The sequence below is a fragment of the Pezoporus flaviventris genome, unplaced genomic scaffold (assembly GCF_033815535.1).
Source record: "Pezoporus flaviventris isolate CSIRO_AGI_PZ_B2104156 unplaced genomic scaffold, CSIRO_AGI_Pfla_v1 ptg000003l, whole genome shotgun sequence".
NCBI classification, from domain to species: Eukaryota; Metazoa; Chordata; class Aves; order Psittaciformes; family Psittacidae; genus Pezoporus; species Pezoporus flaviventris.
Window position 1 is genome coordinate 3,963,046 of NW_026892551.1, and position 12,140 is coordinate 3,975,185.

A 12,140-nucleotide genomic window follows, 5' to 3' on the forward strand; every position below is an offset into this window, starting at 1 on the left:
CTTGGCTTCTGTACCTTCTAGTTCATGACCATCGGCCCCATTGTCCCAGCATCGGAGTAACCAGGTGATGATGTGCTCCCCTGGTGGACGGGTAAAATCTTTTCGCATATTCCGCTACTCGGTGGAGGTCCGAGGTCGAGAAGTTACCTCTTCTTCTTCTTCTTCGTCATGTGATGATGACTCCTGATCAGATTCTGGACCGGGTGGTGAATTCATTGTTTCTTCATCTCGCTTCACCCTTCTTGCCTCCTTTTTGCTTGTTCTCTTGCGTACAGGGGCAACCGATATTGGTACGAAGTGGTCCTCTGGTTTGGCTGCAGTGATTATCACTGTGGTTTGAGTAGCGACTGTACTTGTTGCTGGGGGTGGTGTAGCTCCTGTGCTTGGAGATGGGGTAACTGCGCTGTCTGTTGCAGTTGAAGTTTGAGCAGCTGCTGTACTTGCCACTGGGGTAGCTGCGCTGTTCATTGAGGCCAAAGTTTGGGTAGCGACTGTACTTGTCGCTGGGGTTGGTGCGGCTTCTGTGCTTGGAGCTGGGGTAACCGCGCTGTCTGTTGCAGTTGAGGTTTGAGCAGCTGCTGTACTTGCCGCTGGGGTAGCTGCGCAGTTCATTGCAGCCAAAGTTTGAGTAGCGACTGTTGTTTTGCCCTCAGATCCGCCGACATTATTTTCCTTTTGAAGGTGCTGGATAGTGTTGAACAAGGCCCTGTAAGCATAGGCCAAGCCCCAGCACGTTGCCATGATTTGTCCATCTCTGGTATGGCCAGAATGACCACACACCTCATTTAAGTGTTTTACTAATTCTTCTGGATTTTGCAGTTGTTCGGTAGTGAAATTCCAAAATACTGGAGTGGCCCACTGACCTAGATACTTGCCCATACTATCCCACACACCCTGCCACTCATGGCTGTCCAGCCTCAGGGAAAATCTCTCGGTCCTCCTACATTGTCATTTGACCCCAGACAAGACCCAAACCTGACTCTGCTTAACTCTTGAAATCAGTAGTGGGCAAAACACACTCTGTATGCGTGTTAGCATGGTGATTCCCATCACCATCAGCAAACAAGTCTCAACAGCATTAAAATGCCATTCAAAAAATTCAAAACTCTCAAATGTAAATGGTCTGGGGGGACTACTGGGAGGGTAAAAGGATGTCTCCTTCACAGGTTGAGCACCTGAGAAGGAGAAAAAAGATGTGTAATTGCTAAGCACCTCCATCATATACCTCCCAAAGTATAAAGGTGGTGACCACACTGGGAACATAAGCCAGATCAGTTTCATGATCAATGATTCTATTGTATTACAAGTCATTACCATAAAGTACAATGGGACAAAAACCTTAGCCTAAGCCCCACACTTGAAAAACACTAATACAGCAAATACCAGATGGACGTAAGATACAATATACTGAAACTGTGAAATCAAGAGGAACAACCTTGAGAGCCAATAAATCAGCATTGTGATGAGTGACTATCAATCCAGTCAGATCTGTTCTTACCTCAACCCCTCGTGCCCCACGTTGGGCGCCAAAAAGAACTGTCGTGGTTTAAACCCAGTCAGGTAACTTGTTCACTCACTCCCAGTGAGTGGTGCCGAGCTGACAACAATTGAGGTCCGTGTCCCCCTCTCCGCACCGGGGTTCTCCCCTTCCCCGCTCCCGGAGGAACGGGGAGGAGGATCGAAAAAGTGCAACTCCCATGGGTTGAGACAAGAACAGTCCAGCAACCAATGTACACAAATCACCACCGCTACTATCAACTACAACAATGATAAGGGAAAATAACAAGGGAAGAGTATACGATACCACCGGCCAAGAAAATGAGTTCCACCCGGAAACCCTTGTCCTTCCGGGTAACTCCCAGTCACCCCCACCCCGGGCATGACGTGCTGTGGTATGGAATACCTCCCTGGCTAGCCCGGGTCAGGCGCCCCGTCTCTGCTTCCTCCCGGCTTCCCCTCCTCCCTGGCAGAAAATGAGCCTCACAAAGTCCTTGGTCAGGGTAAACATCACTTAGCAACAACTGAAAACATCGACTTCACCAACACTATTCTCAGGCTGGAAGTCAAAACACAGCACTGCACCAGCTACCACAAAGGAAAAAAAACATGACTGCTACTGCTGAACCCAGGAGACTTTCCTAATCCAAAGACTCTTTCAGAATACTTTCTTTCTTATTTTCCATTCTGCAGGATGCAGATGGCAAGGCAGAGAGATACGACTTTTGTAATTCTTTCTGCTTTTTTACTACCAAAGCTAAAGAGCCAGTCAAAGAGTAGTCTTGTGACATACCATGAAGTTACTGGAAGTCCTTTCCAACCCTAACTATCCTATTCTAACCCTAACTATTCTATGATCATATGAAGTGTGTACTCAAACAGTATGAAATAAAAACAACCCTATAAGGTGCTTCCTAAACTATATCCTAAATCTATCCTATATCCTATAATCTGTTTCCTAAACTATAACCTAAATTTTTCCTAAAGTATATCCTAAAATTTGGTTCTAAAAGACATAGTAATAGATGAATAAACATAGTTATAAACACAGTAACATGTGTATTAACAAGTATAGTAACCAGTGTAGTAACAATGATAGTAACAAATGTGGCAGCGAACATGGGAAGCTGAAGTCCAGAGGCCAGCTCCCCACTTGGGGAGATGCACCAGCAGGTGGGGATTTGCTGGTGGAGCTGAGGAGTGAGCCAGCAAGGCCCCCTGTAAGGGCTGGAATGGGTTTGAGGGAGCTGCTCTGGCTCCGGGGCAAGGTGGTAGAACCTTCTATCCAGAGAAGAAGGACATGGTGGTTCTGTCCTCGCCACTGCCGAGGTGGTGCTGGGGCCGCAGGGTGGAACTCCAAGGCCAGGAAGCAGAGTGCATGAGGGGAATTCAAAGCAGTAAAAGGGCACCTACAAGGGCAGAGTCAGAAAGCACTGATGAACCCATGAGGGCAGGAGCAGGTGGGACTTGGCTCCTAGGTTTTTTGGAAGTATGCTGTAAAAGAGGTCATTGCTAGCGCAAGAGAGAGGCTCCTTACAGGTTTCCTACTGGCAACTATAGTGTTGCTTTTGTCCCTTCTCAATACATGTGATACCCTCAGAGCACGGGAAGCTGAAACAGATGTGCAGTGCCACCCTGCCAGGCAGCAGGGCTCAGCAGGGAGCCTGGGAATCCGGGATATGGTCCTTTCCAAAAACCTAGCAGCAGCATCCTTGCTTTGCCATACTAAAATCAGAGGTTGGCAGGCAATGCTGGGTGAGCATGTTTCTCCTGACATACATGCTCCCCTGAGGGAAGGACCATACTGTACACCTCAGGAGTGTTTCCTGTACTCAGAGCTTGGCAAAAAGAAGGAACACAGGCTCTGCTACATACCTGGGTGCCTTGTTCTTCCCCTGCTTGAATTTCTTCAGTTGCCCGCCCTGAGAGATCAGTTCTGCTCTTTTTCCGGCATGGTTGGTCCATCACGGCCCTCTTCCCAGGTTGCTCTTCGCTTCCTGGTGTTGTGTGAAGAGCCTGGGAACCTTTCCATTCAATAGTATTGTGAGACAGGTAAAGCCATGATTACCCTGAGCCAAGCAAAGTAAGGCAATTTTACCTTTTCTCCCTGGAAAAGCTCCTCTCTGTTTGCTCTTGGGAGAAACAGGAGGCACCTGCAATGGCAATGTGTAGATTAGCAGGGGGCAAGGACCTCCATGCACAATTGCTACCCTGGCTCTAAACAGCACATCCTTTGGATGGGTTTGGTCAGCTCAGCTGAGCCAGCTGTGGTGGGATCACCTCACAAAGTGGGATGGCCAACCTGCATCAGCCTTGCTCTGCACTTTGGAGTTGGATGACTATGCTTGTTCTGTAGCAGCAGCAGTAGCCCCACCTTCTGAGAGGGAAGGTTTTTGTTGCCACACTTCTTGTGCACTTCACTTACCCCTGTTGTTTCCAGCTCTGCTTGTGCTGCTGGTGTCTCCTCATCCCCCTCTCTGGCCAGCCTGGCCACCTGCTCTCCAAGGAGTTCCTCATGGTGGTCAATGAAGAACTCAACAAGCTTCGTTACCTGCACACAGCAAACCACTGGTTTCACTGAGGGGGCTGATGAGGGCTCAAACAATCTTTCCCAGCCTGACCTGTGCTTCTGTGCAGGAAGGTGTAGCCGTGGGGCTGTTCTTCCCAGCTGCTGACCCATGGCCTTGCTGACAGGAGAAGAAAGCCAGGACCGTCTGAGCAGCAAAGCTGGGCTGGGCTGGGGACTCTGTAGCCGGGTGGTAAACACAGCGTACCTTCCCTGTCTCCAGAGCAAGAACATCCAGGGGCAGCTCCTGGGGTGGGCTCAGGAGGTTTGGTGCCAGGCAGATGGCCAGGTTCCCAGCAGTCATCTTCGTTGTGGCCACATTCCTGCTGATCCTGTTAAGCAGCAACAGCAAGTGCTGCAGCAGGTGCAGGTTGGCCTCTGGTAGTTTGCTGGCCACCCTGAGGGAACAGGAGCACAGCGTTAACGAAGTCAGTGTTGACAGCACAGGTCTCCCAGGCTGATCTCATCCAAGGCCACTGCCTGCTCTACAGCAGAGAGACTGCCTATGCTGAGATACGGCCACCTCCCTCCTTGCCCTTCTGAAAGAGGTCTTTGTTGCAGCAATCCCCAACACCTGTGGGAAGTGATCCCCAGAAAGAAAAGCTTTTGGGTGCCCCTTTCCCCCTAAACATAAACCCCACAGCAACAGGAGGTGGCTTGTACGAGCCATGGCTATTTCAGGCAGGCCATTGCTTTGCTGATGAGTCCCAGCCTGTGCCAGTCCCTGCTGGCTGCTGCCACACTTACTCTTTCAGTGCTGCCAGCTTCTCCTGCCTGCTGGTCTTGTTCATGGCACGCATCCACTCCTCGAACGGCTGGATGTCGAGGAGCTTTGAGGGGATATTGTGGAGGAGGTCCTGCAGGGCCAAGGGCTCCATGTGAGGCTTCGGCCACTGCACCCAGGAGCACTTGCAATATCCCCAGCCCTCTGGCTCATGAGCAGGCAGCTGGGTTTCTGCTTGTGCTCCCGCAGGTGCCCATCAGCACCAAGAGAGCCAGGAGCTGCAGGGTTCTGGGTCAGCAGGGTTCACCTTCAAGAGGACAGCCAGCAGCAGCACGGGCTGGGTTTCCAGCTGCACTGGCACCCCACTGTCCAGGGCCTCCCTGACCTTGTGGGGTGCGTGCTGGCTGGCTGCCAGCTGGAAGATCCCCTCCGTGGATGGGCCATGCTCATTAAGCAGAGCCAGCAGGTCCTGAGGGCACAGAGGAGGAGAGTTGCTGGGCTGGAGACAGGCCCTGAGATAGGTGAAAGGGACAGCCTCTCTCTGGAGGAGTCAGTGGGATGGGATGGGATGGGATGGGATGGGATGGGATGGGATGGGATGGGATGGGACGGATGGGGACCCCACATCCAGGCTGGCTTACCTGGATGGGCTGTGGCAGCATGCCATCCTGGCTGCACAGATCTGCCAGGGGCTGGCCAAAGAGAGCTCCTACACCAGCAGAGCCCAATGGCCCTGGTGCCCCTACTGCAGCCAAGGTCCCTGGCCGTGCTAATGGCCAGGGCAGCCTCCTCCTGCTCCTGTGGGTCCCGCCTGCAAAGAGAAATGGATTAAAGAGCCGTGGAGGAAAAGCACCAGGAGAACCCTCCCTCAGTGCTGTCCCCCCCTGCCACCGAGGGCACAGAAGAGGCAGCAACATATTGGATTGAGGGGACGTGGGGTTCAGCTCTCTCCTGCTGCAGAGTGATGAGGGTGGACGTGCCCTGCGGGAAGGGCAGCAGCATCCCCATTGCCACACATGTGCCAGCCTGTAAGAGCAGGAGAGAAGGGCCATCCTGCCCCTGTCTTCTCCACACTCACCATCCATGTGGCCACATCTGCCTTCACTGCCGGATGGCACAGGACCTGGCAGCTGCTTGGCACCAGCCTGCAAGAAATGGGCTGCACTCACCAAGGAGCCCCACAGCAGAAAGGGCCCCTGGAGAGCTGCATCAGCCCCTGGCTGTGTGTGAGAAGTGGGGGTGGGTGAGACTGCACTGCAACGGACCCTGACCTGGGCCTGGAGCTGGAGCATCTTCTCCAGGCTGCCGTCATCCAGTGTCGTCCCCTGGGCAAGAGGAAAAGAGCAGAAGGTGAGGAGCAATGCAGCTGATGCTGGGCTGGAGGAGCCCCTGGGGACAGAGCAGAGGCAGGAGGGACACTCACAGCATGGTGGCCACTCAGCTCCTTCATCACCATCCTGATGGACGGCAGCTGGGTCACCCTGGCTCCCTGAACTCCTTCCTGTGGTCTGTGCATGGGGAAGGGGCAGAGAAAGAGCTGTGTGAGACCCAAGCTAGCTCTTCCCTCTGCTGCCAGCCTGGGGAGTGCTTCCATAGTGCCCAGAACAGCCGGTACCACCCAGCAGTGGAGCGGGGTGCAGTGGGAGTGGCGAGGATGGGGCTGGACACAGCTGGATGAAGTATCTTCACCAGATGTGCCTGCTCAGCAGTGGGGGCACCTCTGCCTGCAGCTGTGGAGCACCTGTGCCCAGCTCAGAAGAGGTGTTTTCTCATTGTTTGGATGCCACTCATGGAGCATCTCCCCATGATGGGAGCACAGGCAGCCCAGGCTGCAGTGCCTGGCAGGGCTTACCCAAGGAGGGTGCTGACCCAGAGTTCCTTCACTACTCGGGAGCTGCCAAAAAAAGAGAAGAAACAGCCTCAGTGCCTGCTGTGCCCCAGCAGATGATGCCCCATGAGGCAGGGCAGAGGAGCTGCCCACCCCTCTGGTGGGAAGTTGCACCGAGACTCACCAGAAACTGACAACACAGGAGCCACAGGGCCAGAGGAAGACAAGGGAGCTGGAGGCATTCCATTCCTCCTCCTCTTCAGCAGCATCACCAGCTCAGCCCTTCCCACTGCTCAGCACCTGCAGCAGGCCCAGGGCCAGGCACAGCAGCGGGTGCGGGGTGCTGCCAGGTCTGCAGAGAAGAGCGGCAGGGAGTCAGCTGGAGGTGGCCGAGCCCACTGGATCCCCTCTTGTTCCTGCCTGCCATGGGCATGGCCACAAGTGCATCCAGCACCAAAGTGCCAGGGGCCTGGGGCTGCTCCTTGGCTGTCCCTGATCTGGTGCCCTGGTGCTAGGGGCAGGGCTTGGGAGGAAAGGCAGCTGGGCTCTGGTTGTCTTACTTGGTGTTGGCGATGACCAGGGTGTCTCTGAAGAAGAGGAGGAGGTCCCTCTTCTTCTTCTGGCCACGGCCCTGGGTCACCCTCACACGCTCCCTGAGCAGCGTCTCAGGCAATGCCAGATCGGGCTCACGGTGCTGGTCGGGGCAAGGGTCATCCCTGCAGAGCAGATGGCGTTTGGCTTGAGCAAGGTGGCTGCTGCTGGTCCTTGCTGTGCCTGTGCATCCCCAAGCTGTGGGGCAACTCACCTGGACCCACAGCAACAGAGCCACTGCCCCATCCTGAAAGGGCTAGGGGAAAACATACGTGTAGAAAACTCCTTGAAAAATACAACAGGAGTACTCCTCCGCAAAAAGGAAGTACCGCCAGTGCCTCTGGTGCTGCCACTCGCAGCACTGTTCGTGCAGGCACTGGAGCTGTTGCTGGGGCAGCACTGGGTAAGAAGAGAGCACCATTGTACTTCGGTTCTGGAACCCAGGGGCCCAGATGGGGTGGAGCCCTGTGGGCCTCTCCCCAGGGTGTCCATATCCAGCCTTGGCCCCAAGGTCTCCTGCTTTAGAACTGCTGTGTCCACCAATGGAAAGTCACTGCCCCTGCAGCCATGGTCTTCCCACTCACAGGACCTGGGGAGCCCCAGGTCTACCATGAACATTGAAGACTGAGGCAATGCAAAAACATTAAATGCCTCTGTCTTTTCTTCATCCCCACTTTTCAGTGTCCATCTTCATAAAGTCAAGGTCCCAATACTTTCCTTAGGTCTCTGCTTGTTATTAGCATACTTCAAAAAGCCTTTTGTTGTTGTCTGACAGAACACTGACCAGTTTCATCTCCAGCTGAGCTTTGGCCTTTTGTGATGTCTCCCTCCATGTGTGAGCCACAGCTCGGCAGTCTTCCTGAGAAGTTTGACCTTGCTTCTAGAGAGCATACAATTTCTGTTCCCACCCCAGTTCCAGGAGGATTTCCAAGCTGCTCTTCTGCTGCACCTGCTTGACTTCCATTGACACAATGGGATTGCTGCTCCTGTGCTTTCAAAAGATGGTTCTTTAAAAGCGAGCAGCTCTCATGGTCCCCTAAGTTCTCAAAAGCTCATGACCAGGAGACCCTGTCAAGGAGGTCCCTTTGTAGCTTCAGTTTTGCTTTCTTGATACCCAGGGTACCAAATCTGCCGAACTTTTCCCTCATGACACCCAAAAGCTTGAGCTCAACTCTTTGGGATTAGGGTGGCCAAGACAGCCTCCCACCATCACACCTCGCATGCACCCTCTTGATTCACAAAGAGCAAGCCTAGGAGGGCACCTTTCCTAGTTGGCTCACTGAGTACTTGTGGAAAGAAGCTGCCTTCCTCAGACTTCAGGAATTCTGCAGCCTCACTTGTCCCAGCAGTGACAGTATGGTATTGCCAGCTGAGGTGTGGGAAATGAAAATCTCATGGGCTGAGATAAGAACAGTCCGGTAACTAAGGTATTACACAAAACCACTACTGCTACCACCAATAATAATGATGATAAGGGAAATAACAAGGGGAGAGGATACAAATATAAAAATAAAATGTGAAAAGGAAAAGAAAAAATAAACAGCAGTAATGCACAATACAATAGCTCACCACCCGCCAACAAATACCTAGCCTGACCCAAGCAGTGATCTAGGCCTTCCTGGTAACTCCCCCCTGTTTACATACTGGGCATGATGTGCTGTGGAATGCAATTCCTCTTTGGCTAGTTTTGGTCAGGTGTCCTGTCTCTGCTTCCTCCTGGCTTCAAGTGCCTTTTCTCACTGGCAGAGCATGAGAGAATGAAAAGTCCTTCATCAGCGTAAGTATTACTTAGCAACAACAAAAGCAGTGGTGAGTTAACAGCTTTGTTCTCAGACAAAAGTCAAAAATACAGCACTGCACCACCTACTTGGAAGGAAAAAAAATAACTGTTACAGCTGAGCCCAGGGCAGTATCCACCCCTTATTCCATACCATTCACATCATGCTCAGATCCCATTATTTTTTCAATATAACATCACTTTTTGTCCCAGATATACATAAATATGCCCCCCCACACACACACAGAGAAAGAGATAGGTATCATTCCCTAGTCCACAGATAAATCCCTATGAAGTTGCTGAATTCATTCCATGATGTCAGGCTCCATCTCTTGTAACAGTCTTTCAGGGCAGGAGAGACAGTGTGTAGTGTTGGGTTGGTGCCTACTGACAATGCTGCTGAACTTGTCTGGTCACTGCTGAGCTTGTCTGGTTTCATCAAAGTTCATTCTTTGCTGGGGTGATGATCAGAGAGGGATGTCAGAGTCAGTTGATGGTGACCTGAGGACAGTTCTCTGCTGCCTCTGGCTTTTCCCACAACTGGTGTCTACTAGAGCCTTACACTCCTGTGGGACTGATGTGTCAGGGGACAGTCCAGTAAGCCCGACTGTCCCCTACCTCCACCTGGCTGGAGTCAGGGCGCTTCTAATAGTGATCACAATATTGGTCACTTACATCTTGTAGACAGGGATTATTCGTCTTTATCACAGGAGATGGAGCAAAATCAGCTCTTCCACTCCATCTGGGAACCTGCTCATGAGAGACTGAAGCCATAGCTTTCATGGGATGATCATCTTTGACATTTGTTCTCCTCTTCAATTCACGCACCCATTCCTCCAGAGCTGAGGTAGGTTTTCCATCCCACTTCCTCATGTCTTCTCCATGATCCCTCAGGTAAAACCATAGGGTAGCCTGTAGCGTTTACCTCCTGTATCTTCTCTCTTGAGCAGTAGGGCGTCTTTAGTTAATATCTGAGACATGGGTTGGTAAATGTGGTGAGCTGGACAGATCGGATAGATCGTCTCTCAATTGTTTGAACTCCTGCGACAGTTTTTCCACAGCTGAATTGGTGGAAATGGTGAGATTGTCTTTGAACTCTTGGAGTTGACAAATCACTTCATCCACTGTTGGTGGTGCTATGTCATGCCAGGTCATTGATGCCAGTGAGTGGGCATATGATTATGGTGCACTCCATGTAAATTTCAGCCACATGGGTCATGTACCTTTGACTTCATCTGAATCTACAGATGCATTCTCGGCATTCGGCCTACAAGAGATCATCTCTAGAATGGCTGATTTCCTTATAAACTGGATGCCTTTCTCTATCACGGTCCAGTTGGCCAAACGACTCATAACATTGTACTTGTAGGGAAACCTTTCCTTCGCAGCTGCCAAGAGCTGCCTCCAAAGACTGAGGGACAATTTCTCTTTTGCAACTGCTTTGTCAGTTCTTCTTTCCCTGGCAAGTGATCCCAGCTGCTTGGCTTCCCTACCTTCTAGTTCATGACCATTGGCACCATTGTCCCAGCATTGGAGCAATCAGGTGATGATGTGACCCCTGGATGATGGCTGAAATCTTTTTGCATATTCCGTACCTTGGTTGAGGTCCGGGGTCGAGAAGTCACCTTTTCTTCTTCCTTTTCCTCTGATCCACATAATAATAACTCTTGTCCAGATGCTGTCCCGTGTAGTAAGTGGATTGGTTCTTCATCTTTCTTCACTGTACCGGTTGCTCTTTGTGCCTCTTGTTTGCTTTCCCCTTGTGTACAGGGGCAACCGATATTGGCATGAATTGGTCCTCTGGTTTAGGTGCAGCGATTGTCACTGTGGTTGGAGTTTCTGTAGTGTGTGCCACTAGGGTTGGAGTAGCTGAAGTATTTGTTGTTGGGGTTGGTGCAGCCACTGTCCTTGGGGGTTGAATAGCACCAGCAACTGCATTGACTGCTGCTGTTGAGGTTTGAGTAGCTGTTCTACTTGTCACTGGAGTTGGTGTAGCTGCTGTACTTGAAGTTGGAGTAGCTGCATTGTCTGTTGCAGACAGAGTCTGAGTAGCTGCTGTACTTGTCACTGGGGTTTGTGTAGCTGCTATATTTTTAGTTGGAGTAGCTGTGTTGTCTGTTGCTTTGCCATCAGATCCAGAGACACTTTTTCCCTTTGAAGGTATGGATAGTGTTTAACAGGCCTCTGTAAGCATAGGCCAAGTCCCAGCACGTTGCCATGATTTGTCCCTCTCTGGTATGACCAGGATGACAACACAGCTCATTTAAGTGTTTTACTAACTTTTCTGAATTTTGCACTTGTTCAGTGGTGAAGTTCCAAAGCACTGGAGGTGCCTCCTGGCCTAGATATTTGCCCATACTACCCCACATACCCTGCCACTCATGACTGTCCAGCTTCAGGGAAAATCTCTTGGTCCTCCTATATCATCATCTAACCCTAGACAAGATCCAAACCCGACTCTGGTTAACTTTTGATATGAGACAAAATGATCGTGGGTAAAACACACTCTGTGTGCCAACATGGTGGTCCCCATCACAATCAGCAGGCAGGTCTCAAGGGTATTCAAAAGCCATTCAAAACCTTCAGAACTCCCAAATGATGCTGTAAATAGCTTGGTCAGGGAGCTGGGGTGTAAGGGAACGTCTCCTTCATAGATTGACCACCCGAGGAAAAAAAAAAAGATGTGTAATTGCTAAGCACTTCCATTATATACATCTGTAGTGTTTTAAACTCTGCCAGCTATGCAGTCTCACTCACTCACTCCTCCTCTTCTTCCCCCTCCTGCTCCGGGGGAGATGGGGAGGAGGGAAATAGAAAGAATGTAGCTCCCACAGGTTGAAATAAGAACAGTCCAGTAACTAAGGTATAACATAAACCACTACTGCTGCCACCAATAATAATAATGATAAGGGAAATAACAAGGGAAGAGAATACGATACCACCTGTCAATACCTAGCCCAACCGAGCAGTGAACTAGCCCTTCCAGGTAACTCTGTTACCCTCTGGGCATGATGTGCTGTGGTATGGAATATCTGTTTGGCTAGCTTGGGTCAGGTGTCCTGTCTCTGCTTCCTCCCGGCTTCCCCTCCTCCCTAGCAGAGCATGAGACTCAGAGGGTCCTTGGTTAGATTAAACACTGATGTTTTTAGTTGTTGTT

General features: G+C 51.2%; 1 protein-coding gene across 1 annotated transcript in view; it reads right to left on the minus strand.

The window, feature by feature from the left end:
- LOC133265042 (T-cell activation Rho GTPase-activating protein-like) overlaps positions 1-6,415 on the minus strand; it is a 977,746-nt gene extending 971,331 nt beyond the window's left edge. The window contains exons 1-6 of the mRNA XM_061445203.1: positions 6,059-6,415; positions 5,866-5,932; positions 5,429-5,598; positions 5,095-5,256; positions 4,811-4,920; positions 4,272-4,461 (exon numbers count right to left, since the gene is read on the minus strand). Of these exons, the coding sequence (XP_061301187.1) occupies positions 4,272-4,461; positions 4,811-4,920; positions 5,095-5,256; positions 5,429-5,598; positions 5,866-5,932; positions 6,059-6,079 (720 nt within the window). The 5' untranslated portion in view covers positions 6,080-6,415. The remainder of the gene's footprint in view (positions 1-4,271; positions 4,462-4,810; positions 4,921-5,094; positions 5,257-5,428; positions 5,599-5,865; positions 5,933-6,058) is intronic.
- Positions 6,416-12,140: the final 5,725 nt, after the last annotated feature.